The 17,067-nt window shown below is 41.8% G+C and overlaps 1 protein-coding gene across 1 annotated transcript in view; it reads right to left on the bottom strand.

The window, feature by feature from the left end:
- Window positions 1–17,067, bottom strand: part of LOC144761580 (amine sulfotransferase-like) — a 290,526-nt gene that overhangs the window by 257,845 nt on the left and 15,614 nt on the right. The window contains exon 2 of the mRNA XM_078646879.1: window positions 5,565–5,729. Within this exon, the coding sequence (XP_078503005.1) occupies window positions 5,565–5,729 (165 nt within the window). The remainder of the gene's footprint in view (window positions 1–5,564; window positions 5,730–17,067) is intronic.

Below are 17,067 nucleotides of genomic sequence, written 5' to 3'. Positions count from 1 at the left end.
AAATGTAATCACACAGGATACCAATAATGGGGTGAGTTATCCTACCCCAGCTAGGTTGCAGCAAATAAGCAAATATCAATACCGGTAGAGGATAGAGCTAAGTAGAAGCTGGAATACATTTAAACAGGGACTCTGGGTCCGTACTCAAGTGAAAGCAGACCTAGGTGGAGTTATTGGTGCAAAAAAACAGATAAAAATCAGCAGTACCTGACTGGAGTAGGCGAATCTTATTGGGGGATCAAAAAGCAGTCTGGATATAGAATCAAAGGGGGTGGACTTGCCCAGCCTCCTCCGGGCTCTGACTGTCCTGGCTGAGCCTGAGTGTGTCCCATGCAGTGGGATAAAGTGGTGTGCTTTATAGCCCTTGCCAAAGGATTGCAGGTGTTTCAGGGACCGCCTTGTGAGCTTCACAGCCTCCTGGGCAAGGTAGTTCCTCTGGCAGCGCCCCTTGCAGTGGGATAACGTGATGCACTGTATAGTGATCCCTAAAAGATTGCAGGTGTGTCAGTGGCCGCCTTGTTAGACCAACAGCTTCCTGGGTGTAGTAGTCCACATGGCAGCATACCACGCAGTGGGGTACAATGATGCACTTTATAGCGCTCACCAAAGGATTGTAGGTGTGCCAAGGGCCACATTGTGAGTCTTGCAGCACCCTGGGCGTTGCCTTCGGGATCCCGCAGCCTCCTGGGTACAGGGACCTCCTTGAGAGCCCTGAACTCTCCTGGGCATAGTATTCTGTCTGGCAGCATCCCGAGCAATGGGGTAACTTGATGAGCTTTATAGCACTTGCCAACGAATTACAGGAGGGTCAGGGGTCACCTTGTGAGCCCCACAGCCTCCTAGGCATAAAAGTCTGTTTGGCTGTTCCCCCTTATTCACAGTCACTGGAAGTGCTCCATTCTGTTCTGTAAAAATTAACTTGATGGTTCATTTCATGTACTCCTGAGTAGATAACGGTGTACACCATGCAGATTATATTGCTCACAAAGGGCTCTATTTACTGAGATTTAACACAGTGTTTGTGTCACAAAATTGACGCAAAACAAAGCGAAATCTTTGTTCACCTATTAACTTTCCAGCGTAAAACCTTTTTTACATTGGAGAATAACTTAAACGTATTGCAAAATATAGGGTGTACCATGGGTGGTGCATTGGCGTTCCCATGCAACCACCTAAGATTTCTTAAGCTAAGCCCTAGACAGGATTTGACGTGAAAAAAAATAGCGCCTGTTTCGAATAGGCACTATGAATCTGAAATACTTTCCTTTCTCCTTTCTTTTTCAACTTTGTATGTGTGCTGCACTGTACAGTCAAAGTGGGAAAAGGTTTAAAGTTAGTCTAAGCAATGCATTTTGTACTGGAAGGGTTTTTTCCAGTACAAAACCTATGCTAAACTCACGGAGACAACTTGCACTGTGGTACAAAGGTTTGTCCGTGGTGAACAGAAGCATATTTCTGTGATAGGGGAGGTGAATGCCATATTTCTGTAAATGTGGCGCTCTCCTGCTCGCTCCTTCTTATGCAGCGCAGGGCAGCATTCATGACTGCTGCACTACACTCTGTGAAAATCTAGTAAATATGTCCAAAAGTGTCAGACACTTGTAGTACTGTTTGCTTGTTATCTTCAAAATCTTCTCAATCACAAAGTACAATTCATAGTTTGCAATTAAATTAAGTGTATTCTTTATTTGTTTTTCCCTTTGTGTGAATGAATAAGTCCTTCTAATAAATGACAGGTAGGACCTTTTCTGAGTTTAGCAGACAAAAGACTTCAATAAAAACATGGTGGATGCCTCGTCCCCCGTATTACCAGTGCATTATGGACTATGGCACTATTAATGCAGCAAAAGAGATATCCACTGAGGTTTGATGGATTATTCCCTCTGCCAAACTCTAAATAAGGCCCATAGGGGCATATTACCAAAGGCCCTTATCGCCGCTTCAGCAGGACTTTTTCCCGCTAAAGCAGCAATAATTTGATCGCCCTATTACCAAGCTGTCGCTAACATCAGTTAGCGACAGCTAATAGGTAATAGCGAGCATCTTGGGGCCCGCTTTGCATGTCGCTAATGACATGCAAAGTGGGCGTGCCAAGATGTTCACTAACATCGCTTTCTCCTATTACCTACAAAGGCGTAGTTTTGGAAATATTCGCGCTAAGCGCGAATATCTCCAAAAGCTAACACCTGCCCAGAGCAGTTCTTAGCCATGTTATCCAATCGGAGGTGGATAACATGGCTAAGAGCATTGTCATGATAATGTGTGAATATCGCTGTATTTCCAGCGATATTCACGCATTTCAAATGATTTTTATCGTTTCTGAGATAAACCTTGATGATAGCAAGGTATCTCAGCGATAAAAATCGTCGTAGCAGGGCGATAAAATTATTCCCGCTAACCCTGCTTAGCGATAAATATCGCTATTTCTAGGTAATATGCCCCATAGTTTTTATAAAGGAAACTAATCAGTTACTGTTTGTTCATCCCAAACAGTCTAAAGGATTGTAACTGATATAACCATCACATTTTGCATAGATTTAAGATTATCTGTTGTTCCTTTGCGGTTGGTAACATGAGACTTCATAGGTGGAAAATGCTTGATTGGTATACTTCATCTATATGTGTGAAAAAATTTTCTTTCATTATATTGCTACGGGGGTAACAATTAAGGCTGGAAAATGTTCCCTTCATTGGTGGATCTACATATGGGCTCACATTCTTCAGCTCTAATAAGTACATTTCTGAGTTGTTGCCATGTCTTTAAAGAATGATGGTCTTTCTGTGAGAATTTTCCTCATAGTAAAATGCTCATTTTTTATTGGTTTGCAATGTTGAGCATTTATGGATGAATGTGACCCATTACTTAGATTAAAGTGCTTTGAGTTTCAAAAGGGATTCTCCTGTGAATGCCTGGAATTTGTTTTCTCATTGTAATAGAATGTTCTGCCAATTCCTCAATCTCACAAACAATTTTTTTCTTGCAGCCTTGCAGTAAAGAGGTTTAGCGGTTTGAGATAATCTTTTTAATGGGTATTAACTGATTTAACATTAGAGTGTCAATAGCAATTGGTGGAAGGAAACTTGTTGCAAGACATAAGTGGTTTCTGTCAATATTTTCAGTATAAATATATTATATTGCATGTATGATTACCCATACTGATACACATAGGGATGAACATATGTCGTGTATTCTTGGAATAATGTTTCTTGTATAACACACATTAAGCTTGAAAGCAAAAGAACATTGAAAAGGGATGAAAGCTCATGTACACAATTCAGATCTGGTAGAGATGGGTCGTTTTCAGTTAGGTTCCACTACATAGGGGGCAATATAAGATTATATGTACCAGATGCAAATGAACTATCTTATTGACTTTGGTTATATCTTTCTGTAGGTCTACTAATCTACACTTTATATGCCTTTCTGTTTTTTATATAAGTATACAGGCTTTAGTGTGGCTCTAGTGTGGCTCTAATGTGAAAGTATAATTCGAATATGATTTATTGAACAGTTGAAAGTTTACAGATATGTCACCTGATTGTGAATGATTCAAGATTGGTATTATAGACAACTCATAAGGCAAGGACTCAAGTTAAGATTTTGATTATTCAGAACACATTTTAGAGACTATGAACGTGATTGCTGGTGAAATCTCAAATTCACTCAAGAGCAACAGAAAAACCTAATCAGTTACAATCATATGAAAAATAACCTATTGGGTTTGCATTAATTTCACTGATTAAATGTTCAATCTGTGGATATGGCTTGATATATAGTAATGATGTTCTAAAAATGTTTAAATGAAAGAGATACAACACTTCTCATTCACACGGTATTAGGATGAGTTGATGTTAAGCAGATGCTAAGCCAGCACGTTTTCTTACTAAGCACATACTATGATGAACAAGAAGATTTCACAGTAGTAAATAACCTGGAAAAACAGACACAACTTAACACACGTGTTAAAACTGTGAAAAATAACCAGTCGAACAACATTAATAACTACCTTGGCTATATAGTGTGTGAAATAATCATTTAAACATAATTTTGGCACACGGGACATACACACACAAGCATCATATACATGAGAACATGTTTGTAAAGGTAAAAGATGCAGATAAATTCTTAGGGCCTGATTCTGATGTGGTTAGGGAGGCCTCCTAACAACATTTGCTCCGTCTAAATCGCATTGGGTTTGTCTTTCCAACCGACTCAAAAAGGTTTCCAAGTGACCGAATATGATGCGAGTTAGGCATTAGGAATATCCCAATCCAAACCCAACAGCATTTGGAATGACCAAGCCGTACGGATCAGAATTGTACGTCTCTACGGGCTACGTTTCCAAACGACCAAGTACGATGCTGGATTTGTACAGACTTTCAGAATCGTGCCATCCAACTCAATTTGGCAGTTGGAATCAGACTTTAGGGTCCATAGTGGCCTCCCTGCACCTGTAGCCTTCCCAATCAGGTCTATGGGGGTACCCATGGGTCTTCCCTTTCCAGCCATGCAGGGGGAGCCCTATACAGGGTGCCCGATTTTCCCCAGCAACCCTTTCTTCAATGGGAGCCTATGCATTCAATCGGAACAAAGGCTCACATTGAAAGTCAGTAGGATTGCAACCAGATCATTTGTGGAAGCATCCAGATGTTTCGTACTCGGTCGGTTTGGACTCTCCCGATCCGATTCGGTTGGAAACCATTCCCAAACTAATTCGGTTTTGGAAGCTTTCCAAATCAGAATCGGGCCCTTAGTGGACTCAAGGAAACTGTTTCAAATTTTTGTAATACTGACATACTCTTTCAATTTTGATTTATGGTAGTTTATTACAAAACTGCAGTTTACTATTTTTCTGAATTGGCGTTTTTGGAGTGTTATGCCACCCATTATTGAATTTTGTTTGTTAGTTTTCCATTTAACAAATATTTCGACAGTATTGTTAAGGTGTGATGAGGTTGTAAGGGCAAATCAAGCTTTTGTTCAGGTGTTGTAGTCAACAGGCAAGTATAGATAATTAGGGACAATACATTTACTAATCTCAAGAAAATGTGTTTATTATTGTGGTGGAGTCAACAATGGAAGTGCAGATTCCAGTACAGGTGCCCCTCTTTGACCTGAGACTTGATTACTAGGCTGGTGCACTGTAAATACTTGAAATATTGAAGTAACACTCCTGTACGTACCTCCTACCTGCAGGCCACCATATGGAGCAATGGCAATTGAGGTTCTGCAAACCATGCCCAATTACTGTTCTAAAAGCCACCACTAGTTGCCATTTACTGGCCCACTCACTCAATTTATCATGCAGTAACATGCATTTAATCAGAATATCATTATAAAATCCAACTTCTAGCTACGTAGGTATGACCAGGCATATTATATTAAAGATTTCAGCGTTTTAATGAGAACGTGAGAAATCCACATAAAAGCCTACTTCAAGGAATTTAAGAAGGGGACGTGTTAAACGTATTTAAACATTTTACAACTTTGGTTACAAAAACACTAAAATCAGGATTTTAGTAGGAAAATGAGAAATGACCATATTAAGACTGAGTACCCTCACCAGATTTTGGATATGTGACTTGAAATACATCAGTGTCCCTAATTTCATCTTCGTACAGTGGATCTATGTATTCTGGTGTTGCAAGATGCCTCATCACGTTATGTCCCCTGTGTTGAATCAGAAAGGAGTTTGAAGAATCGCCTGTTTCTGCCATGATTGGAGATCCTGCGATAAAATATAAAGCAAATTAAAGAATATGATTAGAACTCTTGCTCTTTTCCAACAGTATGAACCTCCCTGTCCAATGTATTGTATATAATTTTGTTTATTGGAACCATTACAACATCTAAAAACAAAATGTCTCACTGGCCCTAAGTTACAGAGAGTAAAACCTTATTATTTACAGAGACAACACAATTCCCATGGTTAAACTTGCTAAAGCAGAGACATTCAATGAGAGCAAAGAGACTTACCAAGACATATTCAGTGCTCTAATAGTTCCATTTACTGGTTTACACTAATTTATCCAGACATGCATGTTTCATACTGTTATCAGATTTAAAATAAAATTCCAATGCCGTAACCATTGACTTGGCCCCACTATGTGAATACAAGTTTTAAAATTGTTCTATGTGATTCTGTAAATCTTCACAAAATAAAAGTAGCAGATTACATTAGAGTCATAAGGTTTGCAAATACTCATTATTTTCAAGACTCTCATATGTTATTGTTAGTGTTATTGTATTCTTGTATAGCGCATGTACACCGACAGGTCTCTTAGCACTTTAGAAGAGAATAAACAGCATCCGGGCGGGAAGGTCTCCATGGTACTAAGAAGTGTTAGGTAGTATCTAATACTTTCCTAAAAAGGAGTGTTTTTAGTTGTTTCCGGAAGGGAAGCAGACCAGGTTCTTTACGAAGGGTATTGGGTAGCTGGTTCCAGAGTTGTGGCAGAAGGACCGAGAAAGCTCACCCTCCATTGGAAGCAAAGTAACCCCGTGGGCATACCAGCTGGGCAGCTTCTGCTGAGCAAAGCGCCCGCCCTGGCAAGTATTTGATTAGGCGTTCCTTTATGTACCCTGGGGCGTGTCCGTAAAGAGCTTTATGGACGATGCAGAGTCCCTTAAATTTCGCTCTTTGCTTGACAGGCAGCCAGTGCAATTTGCGCAGCAGGGGGGTGGCGTGAGTTCTTCTGGGCAACCTGAAGATCAACCTAGCTGAGTCATTCTGTACCACCTGTAGTTTGTTTGTGAGTTTCTGGGGGAACCCGACATAAATCATGTTGCCATAGTCAAGTCGCGAGATGATAGTTGCTGATACAATAGTTTTCAGAGATGAAACTGAGAGCAGGGGAACCAGTTTCCTCAGCTATCTTAGAAGACCAGTACATGTGCCCACCACCGAATTGACTTGGTTAGTCATAGAGAGTTCGGAATCGATCTTGATTCCCAAACTCTTTACAACTGGTGATGGGCTAGGAGAGGTCCCTAGCTCTTGGGGCCAGAACAGGCTGCTCCATGGGTTGTTTTTTGCTGGAATGGCTAGGACTTCAGTTTTATCCGGATTAAGTTTTAGGGAGTTTGCAGTCATCCAGTTATTGTAAACCTGAGGATGTTCTGGGCTAACTCTTGGGAGCGGATCGAGTTATCGATCCTCAGGATGAGCTGAGTGTCATCCGCGTAATTGAAAACCCGGCATTCCATATTGGTTAGCGCGGCCACCAAGGGCTGCAGGTATATGTTGAAGAGAAGCGGGGATAGTGTGGAGCCCTGAGGGACCCCGCATGAGATGTTGCCCTTTTCTGATATCGGATCGCCAAGTTGGACCCTCTGTGAGCGTCCTGATAGAAACAATTCTAACCAATTGTAGGCGTGCCCCGAAACCCATGTCCATCAGCTGGGTCAGTAGTGTTGTGTGCCTGACTGCATCAAACGCCGCAGAAAGATCTAAAAGAATCAGGGCGCTCGCCGCTTTGTTATCGGCCTTCCTCCTGAGATCGTCAAGTACAGATAGCATGACTAGCTCCGTACTATGGTGAGCTCTGAACCCAGCCTGCTGAGGTTGGAGTAGCTCGTGTTCCTCCAGGAACGCTGAGGTTGTCTTCAGGACATAGGACATGTTGCTCCAGAACCTTCACCAGGAAAGGGAGCTGGGAGATAGGTCTATAATTTTTTAGCTCGGTCTTATCCACTCCTGGTTTCTTTAGTAGAGGGGTAACTCTAGCCTCCTTCAAGTTGAAGGGGACTTGACAAGTCGCCAGGGAGTTATTCAAGCGGGTGAGGATCTGACAGTCAAGGGCCGGAGGGCCATCCGGAAGATCCTTGGCAGGCACGGGTCGGCGGGGGAGCCTGATTTGGTTCTGTTTATCGGGCCGTCAGAAATTACGTCCAAGAGAAGAAAAGGCATTAATCCAATGGTCCATCGTAATACTTATACCGTAACAGTTAGCAGTACATAACCAACTGTATATTGATCCTCTTATACTTACAAAAGACATATCTGCTACTGGTCTTGTCCATCGCCTAGTGCTGTATCATACCATGAACCAGACTGAATAAGAAAAGAATATCTTAAGAGATCTGTCAAATGGTGCTACCCAATCGGAGGACTCTTAATGGTGATATAAAATGCAATAAAATGAAAAACCTGCATATTTCTCCAACTCAAACCAAACTGGAATTTAGTCTTGTTGCATTTTCAACTATCTCAGACTACTTCATGTCCACATTTTTTTACAGAATAAAAATGAGTGTGGGTGGATACAATTATTATATGTGGTGGGCAACTGCCCACCTCAAGGAATATTCACAGCTCTTATCAGTCATTAAGTTAACCGGAGCTCAACAACCTAGTAGTTATGACACAGAGTGGACAGGCTTAATTTAGGGAAATGTGTAAAGTATGTATGCGTTAACAAAGCAGTAATAACGTCAAAGCACCAAGGAATAAACATCCAAAAACAACTTATAAAAACATCGACAATTAAATATACAAAATAACACAAAAATGGCAAAAATCCAATAAGGAGACGTTTACATTTTTAAGTTGAAGCAGCTCCAAAATGCACCAAGCACTAATGATAGTGTATGATAGCTATGCACCAGGATCAAGGTGCAATTTGATGCCGAACACAATGGAGTCCTGGTCAGATACAAAATGTGGATCGGTCCTGGTGAAGGTCCGGAAATCAAAAAGTTCAAAAAAGTGTCCAAGTCCCAAAGCAGAAATGAAATTTGTCACTTTTTGAAAAGTAAACCCTCAGTGAGAGGTCTGTCACTGAAATTGTGACCAATGATGTGCAACGAAAGACCAGATACTTGAAGCAGGTTGGTTCAGCTGAAGCTATGGAGCTTTGGACATTTTTGATGAACATTTTTCAAGTCCCAATGCAGAATTGGTCTTTGTAATTTTTTCGATGCTGCTTGGAACCTTGAGAGAGATGAATCTGAAATTCAATATGATGCCAGTTGGATGCTCTTTACAGCAGTTCCCACTGAAGCTTTGTAATGCTGGAGCAAAAGGTTTCAAAAGTTTCCAAACTTTTGTCTAGTGTCCACTCAACCACAGGAATGTGCTTCTAAGGCCCCAGTTCACTTTTTCATGTCTACCACAGGAGGATGAGTTGCCAGGCTTGGGTATTGTGATGGAAAGAATTCTGGTGAGTTGCCTTTGTAGATATATATATTAATTATGTAGCCCTGCTGTTTACAAGACTTCTAAATGTTGCAGGGTACTCTGTATGTATACATTGTTAAGAAAGGAATCCAGGATTTTGTTACCACATGGATTATTATTAACTCCCTCTGCTGCTAGAACCATGAAAAAGTTAAGTTTGACTCGAAAGTGAATACATCTCCAGGTTAGTGGTCTAGTTTTTCCTAAAGTGTCCAACAATAACCCATTCCCACACCCTCCATCTCCCTCTTGGTACTTATCAGGGCTGTGGTAAATAATTGTGACCTCACCTTGCTTCCTATTACTGTTTAGTACTTTCAAAGATAGTTGGCGCATTAGCAGCATCGCTCGACTTTCACAGTTAAAGTACTCAGTCTGTTCAGAACTAGTTCCAGTGACTTGCAGGCATGGGATTAGAGGGGATGTACTGCAGGTCTACGGGGGCTGAGGCTGCTGCCAGGGCCTTATGACATCACCCAACACCTAAGCATGGCCCAATCATCCAGTTTGACACAGCTCCAGTGCTGTTGTCAAGGCCAGTGGTCAAGCCATCGGGTGAACAGGCATCAGAGCTCAGGTGGTAGAGCCCCAAAGAGACTGACAAGTGGCAATGGGTGGCAGGTAGGATTAAAGAAGCTCTGGGGCAATGTTTTCCTGCTAGGACCCTGACCCAGGTGTTGCGGAGTCCCCAGAGGATGCTGATGGTCGCTATGAGGAGGAAGAAGAGCAGCAGTTCCTGGATGCAGAGGAAATGAGCGGAGGGGGAGTCGTCCTGATGTCAGCTTACTGATGGCGGCGCTCAGGTGCATGGGGGGTGGGTCTGAGCTGTCTTGTCTTCCTCAAAAACTGAGTGACTTGTGCCAGGCCCTAAGCACCTTTCATATCGAACCTGCAAAGTTACAGCTCAGCAGACTGATGTATATCGGACCAAGTGGCACTGAATATTATCCAGGCTCGATGAGGAGGCTGCACACTTATGGAGTCGGGCGCAGCAGAACTCTTCAGAATTCCTCATAGTTTTTATGCAACTCTGCAGAATTCATAGTAGTGCAACTCCGCGAACTCCACCCACACCTACTTTGAATGGTGTATGTAGCTGATACAGGTTAAAAGTTATAAATTCATGTATATCATATATTTTTTGTTTTTTCTATGCGCCAGTTACAACCTAGCCAAGGACAATGTTGTTTTTGGCCTACTCACTCTGAGATTGTCATTTTTAATGTCACTCAAGTTTCACTATTAAATATTATGCACCCTACCTTGTGGGCAGCAAAGTGTACTTCGGGCAGACTAATTCAATATTTAAAATAACGTTTTCCTACCCATCACAAGGGTAATTTTGACAGGTATGTGGAGCAGGATTCAAGTTGCTGCCACAAGGCTATAAATAGGAGGCCTGAAGCTATGTTTTCTCTATCACTGTAATTGATGGCACGATAGGTGCTTCCATCCACCAGTGGTATTTAGCTTTTCAGGCCATGGGTGTAATTCCGCATAAGATACTATGGCCTTACAGGAAAATTAAATAAGCCAGTCAGGGTTAAGCCAATTTAACCCTGTTTAAAGGGAGAGCATAACGTTTCACAGGGGCCATAGAGCACAGAGTTCTAAGTTTAGCAATATTAGGGCGTAGAAAAAGATAGAAAATCTGTGGTAACCATGCAGACAAGGTAGATTTCCTATACCGGACTAGCAATTGGACATCCCTCCACAGTTTAGCTAGATATAAAAAGTAGTGTTCTGATTGGTCTGCTCCATATCTATGGGCTATAAACTGTAAATTTTACTTGAAAGTGTAATTAACTAGGCCTGGGCAGAAATATAATTCCGCTCATGGTGTTAGTGGAATCAACATGGTTCAATACTAAATTCTGCCATACGGCGCATTGTAAAAAAAGAATTCTGTTATTGTGTGTGAGCATTGTTTTGCACATGCTGGTAAGCGTAAAAGTTTGCCTGCCGTTACCGAGGGTGAGCGAGACTCGCTGGCCTCTAGTGCATCTTCCAGTTGCTACGGCGTCTTCTGGCACCATTTTGTGACACTGGCAAGCACCAGTGACCTCAGCTGCATTTTTAGCTGATTCTCTACTCGAGAAGCTGCTGTATCTTCTCTAAAAGACATTTTGGAGTTAATATTCTATTCCAACAGACCGTTCAAATTGTTTTTCAGTGGGAGAAACATTTGTTTTATTTCACTTTTTTTTCAACATAAAGAAAATGACCCAGAGACTCCAACTTCCTGTCTCTGTCCAGTGGGCTCCTTGCAGTGCTTTGTCCAGCGCCTTGTCACTTGTCATTTATATTTTGAGGTGGAAGGATCTCTCTCTTCGTTGGATGCATATATCATTGGATTTAAGGACTTTGTATGATATTACAAGTAAGTTAAAAAACTTTTATATTAGGGTGTTGTTAGTTTGATAGAAGGCAAGCACCAGTATTAATTTGTATTTTTATTCAATTTGTAATTTTGATGGTTGGCCGGCAATTTCAGTAGAGACCTAGTTAATTTTTTCATTTAATTTTTTATCTTTTATAAAGGGAAAATGTTGCACAGTTCAGTACATGTTCTCCCTGTTTCTTAAAATTGCACTATTCATTCATTTTAGTATGTTGCCTAGTCTGTCCATGGGCCATCCAACTAGTAGGCTGAGTAATATTCATGGGTACATGAAGCAACTTTTTCTGTGGTATATATGGTTTTAAAACGTCATTTAGGGCTGGAATGTATTGGATTAAATAAAACATTTGTTCTTTTTGGATTTCATGTATTTTTCAGCAAAAAGTGTATTTTGGAGGGGTAATACTGGATGCTTTTAGAGGATGAGTTATTGTAACATTTCTATAGCTCGCTTAATTTTCATTTTTGGTATTGCTAAGTAAATGGTAGTCTCTTTTTCAGTGTTACTATGCCTCATGTGGCTGCCCAGTGTGTGTGTGTGTGTGGGGGTGTGTATACCAGAAGCTACCATTTGTCTTTGTTTTCCATACCATGTGGCTGGGGGGCACTTTGTGTAGTCAGTGCTCATTGGCTTGCATGTGTTCTTTGTTGTCCTCGACTCCTGGCTTGCTTTTTTGACCATGTGGCCGGCAACTATTTTGTGTAGCCAGCCAGTGTACTTTTGCCAAAGGCCTGCATGTTTTCTTTGTTGGGGCCATGCCTACTTGCTTGCTGTTGTTGTTTGACCATGTGGACAGTGACCCTTTTTTGTAGCCAGCCAGTGTACTTTTGCCATACGCCTGCATGCATTCTTTGCTGTGGCCATGCCTTCTTGCTTGCTGTTGTTGGGTGACCATGTTGCTGGTGGCCATTTTGTGCAGCTTGCCACTGTGTAAATCTTTCTTTCCAGTTTGCAAAGCCGTTTTCTGGGGAGATTGATAGGAGAGGGATATGCCTCTTTGGTTTTGTTCATTTTTTTATGTTTCCCTGATATGAGTATATTTGCTTTAGGATCGTTATAGTATATGTATATATGAATGTTGTTTCATACTATTTGCATTTTGTACATGATTCCCTTGCATCTCCTTGCCTCCTAATGGGTTTCTCATAGTCCCCTAGTGCACCAGCAATTATTTGTTTTTTTACATATTTATTTTTGTAATTTATTTAATTTTTTAATTGATTTTTGTAATTTTTTTTGTTTACACCCCCCTGCCTGCCATATCTGCCTGCCACATACCACCATTCATTTTTTAAGGATAGTAATTACTCATGTTCCCCTGGACCGGTTGACCTCCTGCTTGCCATATGGGCACAGTAGCACAACAGCATTCTTGTTTTAATTTCCTCCTGGACCCCCATGCCTGCCTTAGGTGCACACCAGCATTACTTTTTAAGGATTAATTCATTTTCCCATGCACCTCCCTGACTTACACAGGTGTCTCACTTAGATGCACATCAAGCAAACAGTTAAATCTGTATGTTATTAGTGTGGTTTGCCACTAAAATGGATATACTATTGTTGCTAATTATTTAGGGTAATAAGTAACCGGCATTAAAGTGGCCAGTGAGGTGGAGAAGAAGGATGAGATTACCATCACTTGCATGCCACCATAAACCTTTTTAGGAAACTTTGTGTAAGTGCCACACCATCCTCTGTGGAACAAGCTGGGAGCAACAGTCCCAAAGTAATGGCACCACTCCAACCAAAGCCCAAGGCCATGTCTCTCAGTGAGGCAGCCACTGCAATCTTGGCAATGAGCAGTGGGCCTGAATTTGATATGTTTCAACAGAATATTAGTACCCAATCGTAGCAGGAGACTTAGCACAGTGGGCAACAGGAGTCACTTCCAGCAATAGTTGATCTTCCTGAAGTGGAAGCAGAACAGGAGGTTGAGCTTCCTGCTGAGCAGGACGTACCTGTTGTTGAACCATTGGCTTCCAGATCTCCTGAAAGAAAAACAAAGGGTACTCCACCATCTTCTCCAAGCATGTCTTCTGATGATGTGGACATGGTTTGGACCCTGGCTGAGTCTGAGACATGCAAGGAGAAACAAGGGAAAAGGAAAGTTCCTGAAAGACTTACAATTATGGAAGAGAATGAGGATGACAAGCCAGTCATTTTAATGGATGCTGGCTCAAGGACACCGACATTACCCCTGCTATTCAACTGGCTCCCAAGGTTGTGCCACTGGTACAACCACCACTGCCAGCTTTCAAAAGTGTAACTAGGCCCCCACTTAGACCTGCATCCACCACTACCTCATTTGAAGTATGTACTGCAGAGAGCCAACCCATGACAGACCCATCTACCCCCAGTTCTTCTTCAAACATTGGCACACTAAAATAGTTCACCTCCCCAGTTTGGGACTTTTTTATGATTAGCAAGCTGGAGGATAACATTACAAAATGTTCCATTTACCAAACAAGTGTTTCTTGAGGTAAGCCTGGTTCACACTATGGTACTAGAGGCCGACCTAGCTATATGAAAAAACATCACACAATCCACTGGGAGGCGTATCATAAAAAGATTGTTGCACATTGTGGTGGTGAAGGTGATGAGAGAGGGGAATCAGCTCCGATCATGGTGGGAGGTGAAGGTGATGAGGAAGAAGAGGGTGACAGCTTACGCAAAGCATACTTGTCCCCAGCGGTGCTCCAGTATCACCCACCTCAGTAACCTCAAAGTGGCACAAGAGTCAGATTGAGACACCACCCCAAACAGTGACTGTCCCAAGGGGCACATTGAGTCTACCACCTCCTAGAACTCACCTGAATCAGTGTCACCAAATAAGCAAAAAATGCAGGCTCTATTATAGGCAAGTTTTTGCGGGAGGGGCCCTATGAATGAAACCTCCCAACAACATATTTGTACAATGGGAAGCTGGTTAAAATGTTAAAACAGGACCTTCTCCCTTTTTCTTGTATGGAAGGAGTGGGACTTTTATAATTTGTAGTGGCCATCTGCTCGAAATGGAAAGTTTCCAGTCAGACCTATTTAGCCAGAGTTGCTGTTCCAGTGCTCTACACGATGTGCTGCAATTGGTTGGACAAGCTTTGCAGCAGATTGCTGTTCACCCTATACACCTGCCGACAGACATGTGGACCTGTTGTTAAGTCACTGATTACATGTGCATCACTGCACAGAAAATTTCATTTGTGGGGGTTAGGCAACAGCAATCTACAGGTCTCAGCACTGAAGAAACCTTGAAGGATGTTCGGCGGCATGCAACAGTAGCCATGTTCACCAAGAAGAAATCCCATACAGCTGCAACCATTTTGAAAGTCTTAAACAGCAAAGTGTTTGAATGGCTGTGAACCAGGGGTCTCAGAATTGGAATTGTTGCCATGGACAATGGCAGTAATTAATGCCATTACAGAAGGTTGCTATTTCGGGGTCCTGTGTTTGGCGCATTACATCAACTTGATTGTGCGGGACTTTCTCAAAAAAGAAGAAACAGTCAGCAACATACTGACCACCTGCAAAAGAATCTAAGCTAATTTCAGCCATTCTTTTAAAGCTGGTAAAAACTTGAGTATCATTCAGTGTGCTAATAGAATACCAGTTAAAGCCCTCATACAAGAGGTGCCAACACATTGGAACCAAACCTAACACATGTTTGCAACTTCTGTTTGAGCATTACCAATGATCAATGTCTATGTCAATCAAAGTGTAGTGATGCAACCAAAAATAGCATGACCATGAAGATGGACAAATTGAGCCTATTCAAATTCCTGACAAATATGCTGCTACTTCCTTTTGAGATTTTCACCAAGGAAGTCAGCAAGGAAGACACTACATTGAGCCTAGCTATCCCATTGTTGCATCTGCTACAAGACCAGTAAAAAAAGTGTTGCTGATGTTTGCAAGTGTGGACAGCAACAGAGAAGTGCATGACTTAGTTGAGAGTCTAATCTTCACATGGCTGTAAATCCAAGGCTGCAAAGAGACATTATGCCATCCAAAAGGTACATCTCTGCATTCCTTTTTCTGAAATGGATGTTTCACCGTAGAAGTCATGAATTGCTGATCTAGAGGGAGACTTTGAAGCAGAATGGCTAGAAATCAGAGTCCCATGTAGAAGTTCTGGGATGCAGCCAGCAACGTACAGAGAGGACGGTGATATCAACTCAGAGCACTCAACACTAGTAACAAGAACCCCGGCAGCAACAAATGCAGGAACTGAAGAATCAGACCCAACCTCTGCAGTGGCTTGGTTTTAAGTGTCAGGGCTTACGTTAAGTGCAGATGCGAAGTCAAAAGAGGTCTAGCAAGTGGCAGAACCAATGACCATTCAGAGGATGCTCCAGGACTATCCAGATGACCAAAAAAGAGGACTACATGAATCAAAACAAATTGGTCCATTGGCATGGGAAGATGCGCCAATGGCCAGAGCTCAGCAGTATTTGCCTTGTCCGGTTGCCATTGTCTCTGTCTGTGTGTGACACAGGTGTCATAGTGGGTGGGAAGGCCCAGTCACTTGCCACAAAACATTTAGAGATTGACCATGATCAACATGAACCAAGACTTTATACACACAATTACACTGTTTCTGAAATATCACATGAGGATGATGAGGATAATAGATCAGACTCTAGTGTGTTAGCTGACCAACTTCTGGGCAAACCAACAGAGTTTGAGAACAACATCTACTTCCCTGATTAAGTGGGCCACCATAGAACTTTTTAATTATATATCGTTGAACTGCTTAGTGCTTTGCCAAAAATGGATATAGCTAGAGGAACATTATATATTTTGTTTGTGTCTGACTTATGCAACTGCATCATTTATAAACACTTGTATGTCCAGATTGAAGTTGGACCAGTGTGCAGTGAAAAGCCTCCCCATTTTTTCAAGGACATTAGAGACAATGCCTGCCTCCGTCCTATGCCGATCCTTCGTTTTCATCCCCTAACAGGGTTAAACCAGTGATTACAAGACTGCCAAATTTCATTTCAATGTGTTGCTTGCTTGCATCAAAGAGTAGATACATTTGTACACCACTGGTTTGATTGGAACAGGTAACTACTGCACCAATGAGTGATATATTATTGATGTGATGTTTGATGATTCATGTGGTGGGTGTCCAACTAATTCGTAATCTTGATTACAATGTTTTACAATGTTTGGTGCCTGAGGGGTGATCATTTTTACAGAATGTGATTGGCTCTTTCACACTTAGCGAGATTTACTTGCAGGGTCCACTCCTTTTTTCTGGTTCTTCAGAGACCACTTTAGTTAACTATTAATGTACTCAAATTCTGTTTCTCTTCTTGTTCTTCCACAGTAGTGCACTACAGGTTTATCTCACTCAGGTTGGGGCAGAGTTAGACTGATTTGTTACTCAGTTCAGGAAGAGGATGGAAAGACTGAGGGTGGGACTATCTCAACAGCCAGAAAAAGGAAGTTATTGACTTGAAAGGGCAACCAAAATGATGATGACACTG

The sequence above is a fragment of the Lissotriton helveticus genome, chromosome 6, assembly GCF_964261635.1.
Source record: "Lissotriton helveticus chromosome 6, aLisHel1.1, whole genome shotgun sequence".
Taxonomy (NCBI): domain Eukaryota; kingdom Metazoa; phylum Chordata; class Amphibia; order Caudata; family Salamandridae; genus Lissotriton; species Lissotriton helveticus.
This window is presented reverse-complemented; position numbering and strand designations above follow the sequence as displayed.